We start from the raw sequence: 12,465 nt of genomic DNA, 5'->3' as shown, positions 1-12,465 counted from the left end.
TAAGATTTGGTTAAGGAATTAAAAATACATACAAAAAATGTATTGAAAAAACGATTTCAATCCCAGCACTTATCTTTTACTGCACTATTTTTGGACCCAAATTTTAACACAGTGAAATTTCTTAGTGCAGTTTCACTTTAAAATTGTTATAAATATTCATTGATGCTTCACAACATAGAAAGCATTCATGCCAATTACTAGCAATGTTAGATTGTATGTTTACGTTATGGTTTACCTACTCTAAAGCTTCAGGTAAAAAGAAAACAAAATATATGTTTTATAAGTCACTATAAATAAAATAATATTGTTATTCAAATAATCATAAAATTATGTATTTCATTTGTTATTTAAGGGTAGATTGTACCAAACTGTAGAGTTATGAAGGTAAAATTTTATTGTGGATTATGTGTGATCTATTGAATAAAAGTAATGGAATACTTATAGTTACTTAATTTTGATACATATAAAGTAAAGCTAATTTTTTGGATGATAAGGAAAATTTCAATTCCCGATTGAGGCAAACACTTGTATCTTTTTCAATTATAATTATGGTTTATAAAGATTAAATCTAAAACTTACCGGTATTCTTCAAAGGTGAATTTATCCCTCATAAGTACACAAACTGGATCACTTGAGGCATGAAATAATTTATAAAAGTAAGCATACTGTCTAGCAATACTCTTCATTTGATGCAGTGCAAGATCCAATGTAGGACTCCCTCTTAGTTCTTCCAATTCTTCAACAGTAAAATATAATACTGTGGTGTATGTTGAAGGTAGAATGTCTAAATAAGGTTTCCAAAATGATTCAGATTTAAATTTTTCATACAGTAAAAAAATCGCCAATGCTACATTTGTCATACTACTAAGCAGTGGATCTTTTTCTAGTAAAGTTTTAAGTTCTGATTTTCTAGCTATTTCTACAGTTAAGATTAATTTTCTAGGTACTGAAATTACTAAAGATGACACAGGAATTTCTGTATTGGCTATCAATCCTAAATCAAATCCTTCAATGGACTCAATCTTACACCCATTAAATTCTGCTCCATTAATCTTACACCACTTCGAGAACTTATCAATAATGGCATCACTAGATCTATTACTAGATATAACTGAATCATTATTTGACTGGATTTTCTTCAGTTTATCAAGTACCGTACTTATTTCTTTCTGATGTTCCAATGATTTGGAAACATCCTTTTGCTGGATTATTGTACTTATCCTCAGCAATTTATCTATAAGTTCACTTATTCCTTTTTGATTTTTACTTGCACTATATTGTTTTGGCCTGTAATTTGCTCCTTTTCGACCCATTATCTGTGTTTTCAGTAAATGATTTAAAAAAGTATACCACCATAGAAAAATCTCCAAATTTTCACAAATTTGCACGTGTAAGTAGGGTTATGGTTGGATCAAGTTACATTAATTTTTTTATTTATAAACAGAAAGAAATTGAAGTAGTGAGTAGTGACACCTGAGCAATGCGCAGTGGTTTGAACGTTCAGTCACACTGTCACAAATAAAATCTTTCTGTCTAAATGTCACATTAGTTTTACTTTTGGTGGAAAGGTGTCGCTTAAATGTTCAAAAACAATCCAATGTAAGAATATTTTCATTAATACTATCTTATGTTCGTATTGATTTTGTAGAATCTTCCCCACTTAAAAAAAAAGAGTATCCTGACGGTTACTTCTTAAAATTGCTATTAAATAAATAATGTGAATTTTCTGCTCAATTTTATTCTATCTACTTCAGAGAAACCAGAATTGATATGGAACTTTGGTCACTAATCTAACGTTCAACTATTTACTTGATCTTCGACACTTGTCTGCATTTGATCAAACAATATTTTCAACTGACTGACCTAACTTGAATTAAACAATAATTAAGTTCGTGAATTACCTATTGATTAAGTACATTACATAAAATAGGAATGAATTAAAGTTTAACTAAAGTACAAATATAGCAAAACCAAAACTTCTTTCAGGTTTCCAATGTTAATGCCTGGCATTTGAAATGATATATACCACGCTGATATTTATACCACTGTAAGCATCCATTATATCCAATTGACTTTCTATTGTTAAGAGATTGTTTGCAAATAACGCATATCAATTCCTCAATCATATGTGAGTTATTTGATTTCAAATCGCTCTAAATCCACTTTTAGGGGATTAAAACGGAAAGTTAGTAACGGAAACGGAAAAACAATTTTATATAAAAAATAGAAGTGTTATCTAAAGAAATTCAAAAAAAAACATTCCTACCTACCTATTCAATGAAAATTAATAATAACAATGAAAATCAAATTCTTATATCTGCAATATTTTTGTCGTATGTAACAATTATTGTGAACAAGTTTTGTTTTGTTCGCAATAACTGTTATCTTCATCTTCGACGGCTTCTACAGTGGTCTTATCAGGATTGGGATTATCATCGAAAAATTTGGACAGCCTTAGTACTTGTGTCACTTGTGATTCACAATTTGTTTTATTATTTTAACTGGTTGTCAATTTTCGTAAATACTTTGTTAGGGGGAATATATGAATGGCAGAATGGTCAATAACAGCAAATACGAATTCTATTTTTCTAATAGTTGTTTTGCTTTGAAAAGAGCTTAACCATTTAAGAACATGAACAAGAGTATGTGTATGTAAGAGACTCGTCGCATTGTGTCTTCTCCATATAAGTTCCTGTTATATATATAAATTTTGTTTTTGTATTATAACTTTTTATTGGTAGTTCACATCACATACATAACTTACATCAATCATCTTTGGTCCTTAAATAATCGAAACTAATTATTATTATCAATCGTAATCCATTTTGTCCATATGCTTCGGACAAAATTACATATTGCTAATGAACAAAATGATATAAATGTAATAGCTGCCAAATTATTGGCATAATTCGCAAATGAAACACTTAGTTCTTTAAACTTCAGCGCAAACTCAAAGCGAACATTGTAGGCATCGCAACCAGTCATCCCCGGATCTTGATCTTGAATTAAGGTCGTTACAATAAATGCAAGCACAGTCCTCTTCATGCTCATGAGAAATATTGGAAAAATCTTCTTCCTCATCATTTTCTTCAAATGATTTTTTGTGGTTTTTTCCTTGTTGAGGGAGCTTTGGTGTTATTTTTAGATTTTATTTCCCACAAATTAGGAGTACAATTCAACACCAACGCCCTCTGTCGAAGTTTTGGTTTAGGTTTCTCTTAACAACTAATAAAACTTTTGACACTAGAGAAAGCAGCTCAATAGGAACAGCAAGAACAGAAGACGATGGACGTTCATTGGTAATAGTAGCAGTTAAAACAACTTCTAGATCGGAGTTTGTTTTTAGAACCAGGGATGAGTTTTAGCTTGTGGATCGGCAAGTGCGGTTATTTTGGCTGCATTATTTTCTTCAGATATCGTATCATGGGACCATGGCTGAACGAGAGGTAACGCAGCAGCTACAGCGATCTGAGACGTATTTGTCACAGGAACTGAATTATCTGCTTCTTGTGAAGGTTTTGTCAAAACCTCTCCAGATTCGACAGAGCTCAGTACTGTGCAGGCTGATTAGGCTGTTCATTGGAGTTATCTTCCAGCGGTATGTTTGTGGTTTCAACGGGCTCGTATATAGAATCCAGAAATATATCAGGATTCAGTGGCCAGATCCAAGTGGTTTTAAATCTATGACATGCATTTTGCATCGTGCCTTGTCATATGCGATGTGCCTTCAGCCATTTAGCAATTTTTTGGTTATATAGTAGGTCTTCAAAAGCCCAATAAAGGAGAACGTCAAGAAGTTGCATACGATGAGTACAATATGTAGGCAGACAAATAACATGAGTACCGTTTTCTTGTGCATATTTCAAAGTTTCAATGCCTTTACGACTTGCATATCTATCGACAATTAGAATTACTGTATTGGCAATGCTTGCTTTTACAAAACTTTGGAAATACTTTATCCATTTCATAAATATTTCGGTGGTCATCCAGCCTGATTGTTGAGCTACACCTAAAGTGCCAGGAGGAGCTCCATTTAGAAGTTTGTTTTCATATTTTTTTTCTGGAAAATATCACCATCGGCGTAATGAAAGTTCCAACAGCATAAACTCAATAATAGTGGTGTTTGCTACACGCTCCGTACTTGTTATAACTTCAACTTATTTTCTTCCCCTGGTAGCTAAAGATAGTCTAGATTCGTCAGCATTATAAATACGGTTTGGTCTAGAGCTAACGGATGCTAGCAACGATAAAATTTGTGGACTTGCTGCCGATTAAAAGATTGAGCGCGAGCAGTCTTGTCCTACCTTTTGCTTTTGGATGTTAAATTTATCAGTAAAACCATTTTTCTCAGCTATCTGAAAAGCTAATGCTAATTCTTGCATCGATGATGGTGTCAATCCGAAAAAACGACTTTTAAAGTAATGTTATAAGTTCAACTAATTGCCTTTCCACGTCAGATAGACACGTAGCTTTCCAACAACCAAGACCTCTTAAATTTGACTCTAAAGTTTTATTAGTGCCTAAAATATGCCTACGAAGAGTTTCTTGGAGAACACCAAATATGTTTTTGAGGTTAATAACGAGCCCATTTTCTTATCTCGAACTGCCTCGATGGCTTTCTTCATTGACTCAGTACTCCAATATTGCCGATCAGTCGTTCGTTTATAATCGTGTGGCATTCTGGTATCCGAAAAAAATACATACCTACATAACACAAAATTTATGGACAAAATGACATACCTACGCCATTTTTGTCCGTTACATATGTACGATATTTTGCCCGTAGAGCGTTTTAAAACAATAAAATTTCTAAATAAATATACAAAGAGCTCTTTTTCTAAAAATAAGCTACCATTTGAATAAAAACTGTCGTCAGTATGAAAAAAACTCATAACGTGTGAATACCTTTCATCGGCAATGGCACCAAGACAAATGAAATGGATGCATTAAAAATTTGTCAGATTATAGAGTGCCGTTATGACCGCGTGGTTTAACTGTCAGTTTTGTGTTAAAGTCCGCCATATTGAAAATATCCCATCTATAATTCTATATTACTTTGTACGTATTTCCCCTAAATATAAAGTTTCTACTGTAATATGTACCCTGCTCTGGTATTTTTGGTTATACTAATTATTTTTGACGGTTAAAAAATAGTTAAAAGTCTCGTTTCTCTTCAGTTGGGCTTGAACTTCTTAATAAATTTTATAATTTGTTTTTTCGCTATAAAAATTTATTTTTTCTTCTGCCTCTGCACCTTTTTGGGTTTGCCATTCAAGCTAATCGAAGGAGTCGATTTAATAGCCCTTTTACTGTAGATATTTGCGCTAAATATCCTATTTAAAAAAGCCGTGATCAAAGAAAGTATGTATTTGCATGCTTCGTGCACTTCAAAGAGGTATTCGATAAACTACAGCATGTAAAATTAATGCAGATTCTAAAAAATATAATAATAGAGACATTCGTATCATTAAAAATCTGTAGTAGAATCAAACTGCTATCATAAAAAATGAAGACAATTACACCGACAAAATCTCCATAAAACGAGGAGTCAGACAAGGTTGTATTTTGTCCCCAACATTGTTCGATATTTACTCGGACCAGTTATTTAAAAAAGCAATTGAGAAACAGCCATATGGAATAAAAATCAACGGGACACTACTTAATGTAATTAGATACGTGAAAACAGTTTTTTATATATAACGTAGTAACTTGTAGCTTTTTCACAACTAAAACAACTGTGTTAATGCTTCTTTATTTCACATCATATTTAACAATATTGCAGTAATATTGCCGCAAACTTGCCTCGTCATATTTGACGCAACAAATTAGAATCAAACAAAAATCAAACTTGTTCCATGTGTATTATTGTACTGTTCTCATTAGTCAAACAACAATTGTTAACGCTTAATTCTTTTATTGTACATTACCACTTAACATAGATGTATCATCCGATCGACCATGTCATCTCCTACCTTCACTCGCAACTGTCAACTGTCAACTAGTGTTACCAACTCACAATATTCATAGCTTACTATACTACATCTCCCTAATTAACTTGAATCATAGCTATCACCACAATCAGTCACAAAGTCTTTTAAATAAACTGGTTGTCTTTTTATCCGAGTTCTTCTTCTTTCAGTGCCTATTCGTTCCGAATATTGGCAATCATTCTGGCTATAATTATTTTATTGACTGATGCTTTAAATAGATTCGTTGTTGTTGTGGAGAACCATTTCCTCAGGTTCTTCAACCATGATATTCTCCTTCTCCCAATTCCTCGTTTTCCGAATACTTTACCCTGTAGGATTACCTTCAGTAATCTGTATTTAGTGCTTATCCGAGTACCACGACTCAATGTTTCATTGTTTTTATTAATATTGTCCGCACTACCTATGTCACTATATAAAATATTCTCAATATTAACATTTTGATCTTCATCATTTATAATAATAAGTTTATATGTGAAATAAACCGATTCTTCTACACTATTTTGCAGTTTATCTTTCACATTATTTTTAGTTATTACAATCTCTGAGCATTCCTGTATACCATTAGATTTTTTTAATCAACTTTAGCTTAATACACGTTTCAAGACCAATAATTGGAGTGAAATTATTATTAACAATTACAAATTCCACACTATACTTTTCATTTTGTACTGTAACATTTAATGTTATGTCTCCTAACACATTTATTGATGTACCATTATATGTTGCCGAGAGGGGGCATTTGGGCCTGTAGGACCCATCGCCGGCTCTTCGGGCTTCTTCCTATTCTCCTCTTTCTTCATAGTTTGACCGATATCCAAATTCCTTGATGCGTCCGGCACGGCTGTCAGCTCAAGGCTGACACGCCTCCGGAGGACATATAAGCATGTAGTTTAACCTTACTTTTACTGTTCAAAACTAGCTGTTGTTCTGACTGTTGACTAATTAATCCAAAGATATTTTCAGGAATGAGATTCACATCAGATCCTGTGTCTAATTTGAAATCAATTAAAACATTTTCAACATGTAATTTATGATACCATGATATGGAGTCAACTGACCTTACATTACTGACACTTATCATTTCACAGAAATATTCCTCTTCTGTATCATGCATATTTACTTCTGTTACTTTTTTATCCTTCCGAGTTTTACAAACCAATGAGAAATGGTTATCCCGTCCACACCTTGAACATGTTTTTCCCCATGCTGGACACTTTTTTTGTCACATTCATGTGATCGTCCACACCATTTACAATCAATAACTTTAACTTTCATCCACTCTTTTTGTGACTTTTCTTTTGAAGACACTTGCTTGATTTTATCAACACTAGACGATGCTGTTTGGCACACCTTCTGGGCTTGTACTTTCTCCAATTCAGCTATTTTAAACAACTTAATAACTTCCTCCAGTGAAACTTTTTCTACAGTTATTATTTTTTGTTTTGTTTCAGTGTCTGGCGATCCAAAAACTAATCTATCTCTGAGTATTTCGTTTTCGTCTGTGAATTCACAATCTCTTGCCAACGTTTGAACATCTATTAAAAAGGATTCAAATGGTTCATCTATTCCTTGTGCACGTTCATAAAACAGCTGCCTACAATATAAAATATTTTTCTTTGGGTTGCATACCTCTTGAAACTTATCTAAAACAGCTGCATAGGTCTCTTCATTTTCTTCGAACTTGAAGTTGTTATATGTTCTTAGACCGTCGTCTCCAATACAATTTAGAAGGATCGCTATTTTATATCATCAGTTTTCGACATCTGCCCTGATGCTCTTAAATAGATATTAATAGACTGTTTAAAAATCTTCCAATTTTCACTCACATTTCCCAACATTTTAAGTGGTTTCGGCAAATTAAATCCAGACATTTTGGCGGACTTGCTCCACGTGTTGCAAACTTTCCACACTAACTTTTACGTTATTTACACAATTTATATTTATAGTTTCACTGACTGCGCCATGTATTATTGTACTGTTCTCATTAGTCAAACAACATTGTTAACGCTTAATTCTTTTATTGTACATTACCACTTAACATAGATGTATCATCCGATCAGAGATATGTAAGAGAGGGGATATGACACAAACGATATTTCTGTATCTACTAAATGGGACCACTTAATTTGACAGGATGTACTCTCCAATATGGCGACGGGCAGGTCCGGATTCAAATTAATTCAAACTGTATTTACGATTTACTGTTTAGTTTGGGAATAAGCATTGAGTTAGATTAATAATAGTTATTTGGAATAAAATTACTTTAATTTTTAGTACTCTTCAAGTACACTTTAATAATAATTATAAAATTTATTACATACATAAAGTTTAAAAAAATGTACAAAACCAGTCAATGATATGGTTTTAAAATTATAACATTTACATACAAGTAAAAAACAACAATTAGCAAGTGCACTTACATAAGTTTATATACATTTAGATATGTTAGTTCCATGTACTATTAATATAAATTATATATTTATATATAAATATTTTATATATTTATATAAAAAATATAAAAATTAGTTATTGTGTATAGGTAGGTAGTTAAAGAATTGTATCAAAGACATGCCGTGTTCTTTATCCTTTTTTCATTTATTGTGGTTTCTATGGAATTGTTATATCTGCATATAAAGATCCCTTTTCCAGTAATGCGAGCCTATGATAAGGGATATTATAGCTAGTGTCAAAGTCGCGGGATATTTTAAACGGTTGAAAATACTACTTTTTAGCTGTTTCAACTGTCAACAATAACTAACTCAACAGGCGATTGTCGATATTCACCGGCTTTTCGTTTATTTTCCGTAACATATAAAGTTTGAGACAGTCATCCTATGTATAAAGCTGGTACAAAAACTGCTCACAATATGATGGTATATCGAGCCCTCGAATAAAAATTAGAAAAATGAAAGAGCTTTATTATATTGATGTTAACAATGTTTACAAGAATTTTTAAACAATATTTTTATTTTATTTTTTTTTTAACAATTTGAATTCCACTAAAGTGTCCACTAAATAATACCACTTTATTAATAAGAGGTCTCATACTGAGAGATTTGTCAGTCTTACTCTTGCACATATAGAACATCCTAATATCAATATAGCGGCTTGCTACAGCCTTTATTAGGAGTATTCTGTGATTATCTGAGAATTGTTGATTAATGCTATGACTAAGTAAAAAAAAGACATCTTTGTTTATGTACCTCCACAAAACTTTTGTAACTAAATCGTTGGTACTCATACAAGTTGGAGAAGAGATTTCTTTTAAAATTGTCTCAGCCATAAAGCATATATCAATTACACTTTCAGATGGATATTGCAATCCTTTTTTATTTTGACGTGACAACGTCTTAAATTAGGTTGTGGCTCGGAGTCACTCATGAAAAAGTGTAACGCCCGCTCACGTCTGTTACGATGAGTCACCGAACGAGAGAGAGGCCCGCCGAACCGGCGAATGCCTTGCGTCTCTCTCCCACTCAAACATGATCGGTCCGCTGGTGCGATGCTATTTCTCCTATCATCGTCCTATCCTCAACAAAATCACTCAAATAGAAATTAGTTAAGTTTAAGTTTACATGTACAATGTTTTAGTAAACAAAATATATTTCTATAGTTAAAATTTGTGTAATTCTTATTTTCATTCAATTCCTTGTTCCTATTGTGCAATTTAATAATATTCATATCAATAAATATTCTACCGAGAAAAAGACGTTGTCACGTAAAATCTTCGCCCGTAAAACCGACTTTACAGGCAACCGATTTTTTTTTATTAATAAATGAAAATAAAAAGTTGTTCCGAGTGACACTTACTAAGGCGCATAAACATTCACTACAGACTAATCTTTTTTGTAAGTAAAACACAACATAACCAGCAATGTATGTAGTTATGCTTTTAGAGTATTGAGAGAAAGGATTGATATAGCTGTGATCATGAATTATATCTACTGACACATCAGTATCACAACTATTACTCAATCTATATTCTCTGGAAGTGATATTAATGTGATCGGTGGGATTGCATTTTAAAATATTTAAATCTTCTAAAGGAAAGCAGTTACCACTAAATTTATTTTTCAGTTCAACATGCACCAAAATTTTTTTATAAGCTGACTGAAACTTCATTTTGTACACAAATAAAGTAGCTTTATTTAAAAAAGCATAAATCATATTTTTAAACGCAAAAAACTGCTGTTGTTACATCAAAAAAAATGTCAAATAGTACATATTTAAAGAATGGAAAAAAAAATGTGATTAATTATTAACTAGTACTCTATACAAAATATCAAGAACGTTCTAGTTGAAATCTCTTTGTTCACACCTATACAAACTTATTTATTTGCAAATGAAAGCAAGTTAAATGTACAATTGAAGTTGTATAAGTTACGAATGTCAAAGCCGAAAACGGTTTTTTAAAAAATTAATTTTCGTAACAAAATTTATTTATTGAGAACGTACAGGTATGGTAACAACTACAAAACAAAAAGCTCTTAATCTAATTAAACACTGGTATATATAGTCTTTCTATATGTCGTCACACATTGGATAATCCAGGGACGTAACTCCTCCTCCCTTAGAAAGAAGCATATCCTTGGGGTGTGCTTCTTTACACAATAAATCCTTGGGTTTCTTCTTTTCTTGTTTCTTCTTGTTTTCTTTGACGCACAGTTTTACAATATTTAGTTAAATAATATAAAATTAAAATGAAAATTATTATATATATACAGATTGTCCAAAAACTTGTTTGCTTAAAATAAATTGAATTATTATCTTTTAAATTATATTTTTGTGTTTCTAACTTTTCTAAAATATCTTTAGTCTTTCTAAGGTTAATTGTATTAAGATTTATTGGTGAAAAATTTGAACTTTCATTTTGAAAAATATTAATAGAAGGAATAACTTTTGGAAGATTTATATGAGCAAAGTGGTTTTTACTAATTTTTTCTGTTTGGAAGACTTCATTCTTGATTTTCACGGTACATTCAGGAACTGATTCTAAAACGTAGCTTCCATGTATTGGTAAATTTTCTTTTGAGTTTGGGCACTCGATAATTGCTAATTCTTCTTCTGGAACTGTAACTATCCATTTTCCGTCGCTGATACTTGTAGATTCTATCTTCTTTATTTTTACTTCGAAATATTCACATGACAATGCCTTTTTCTTGAAATTTATTAATTGGACTGCACAAGGGGCTTCTTCGGTTATCGTTAGTCTATTACTTCCTTTACATATGTATTCTTCTGAGTCTATTTCTGTGCATATATCTTCCATGTAGATATAGCTAAATTCATTAAGTGCAAGGAAAGGTTTGTAAGGTAAATGAATAAGATAATTTGAGTTGTTCATAGGAATAGGAATAGGGAATAGCTGGTAATAATCATATATTTCCGATTCAACTAATGGAATCTCTAATACAAATGTAATTATAGAATTTACTGAATAGCTCTTAATATTTATTATTTTCTCATACTGAATTATTTTTCCTAGTGTAGTATCAAAAGGCATTAATTTTGACTTTGTCTGAGATTTTGCTTTCTTTATTTCATTTAAAAGTTCAATTGGATTTACTATAGAATTGTGCAAGGTATTTATTTTGGCAAATGAGATTGCAGTTTCTACTTTCTCAAAAATATCATAAATTGTTTGATAAAGTAAAGTAATTTGATTTATTACTATAAATGACTGAATATGTGTATACATACTTTTTTCAAATAAAGCTAATTTATTCTCTATAGCTTCAATTTTAGATTTCAAAATCAATTGATTATGTGAAATATTATTTATAGCATTATTAAAAGTATTTATAGAATCTTGCAATAAAGATATTTGTCTTAGGGAATTTACTTTTAAGTTACTTTGATTATCTTTTAATTGTTTTATTTCGTTTTCTATTCTTTGTGCGTCTTCTTGGTCCATATTTCCTGTAATACATTTTATTATTGTTCCTAGAGGATTTAGAAGTCCTCTTTTTATTCTTTTTTCTTCCTTATACAAAGGTGGATTAATTTGATATATTTGTTCTTCTATTTTACTTTGTAACGTAATTAAAGGGATAAATGAGTTTTCTAATTCTGGATAATAACTTGTTTGATTTCTGAAACTTGTGTGTAGTCTTTGAGCTTCATTTTTTAATAAATAAAATTCTTGTATGACAGAAGTTAAATTGTAAATTTGTATAAATGTCCAGTGTGTAGAAATTATTTTGGAGGTACCTAATCTAAAAGGTAGGAGTCCTGGATATGTAGTTACATCTTCAAACTTGACTAAGTTGTCTCTTGCGTTGATATAGTTGACTGCTCCGAAGATTCCGACGATAAATCTGAAATATTAGGCATTATTTTAGTTTCGTTTATGTGGACTATTATTTTCTTTTTATTCTTGGGATTTTCAATTTCTATTTTCCCATTTTCTAATATTTGTGTAAGTATATAAGGTCCAGTATATTTTCTACTTAATTTTCCTCCGCGAGTTTCTGTT

The 12,465-nt window shown here is 31.3% G+C and overlaps 1 protein-coding gene across 1 annotated transcript in view; it reads right to left on the bottom strand.

Annotated features, from left to right (window-relative positions):
- Positions 1-1,472, bottom strand: part of Setd3 (SET domain containing 3) — an 83,503-nt gene extending 82,031 nt beyond the window's left edge. The window contains exon 1 of the mRNA XM_072529323.1: positions 580-1,472. Coding sequence (XP_072385424.1) covers positions 580-1,313 — 734 coding nt within the window. The 5' untranslated portion in view covers positions 1,314-1,472. The remainder of the gene's footprint in view (positions 1-579) is intronic.
- Positions 1,473-12,465: the final 10,993 nt, after the last annotated feature.

Source organism: Diabrotica undecimpunctata, chromosome 4 (genome assembly GCF_040954645.1).
Source record: "Diabrotica undecimpunctata isolate CICGRU chromosome 4, icDiaUnde3, whole genome shotgun sequence".
Taxonomy (NCBI): domain Eukaryota; kingdom Metazoa; phylum Arthropoda; class Insecta; order Coleoptera; family Chrysomelidae; genus Diabrotica; species Diabrotica undecimpunctata.
The sequence above is the reverse complement of the archived record's forward strand: the minus strand, read 5'-3'. Positions and strand labels throughout refer to the sequence as shown.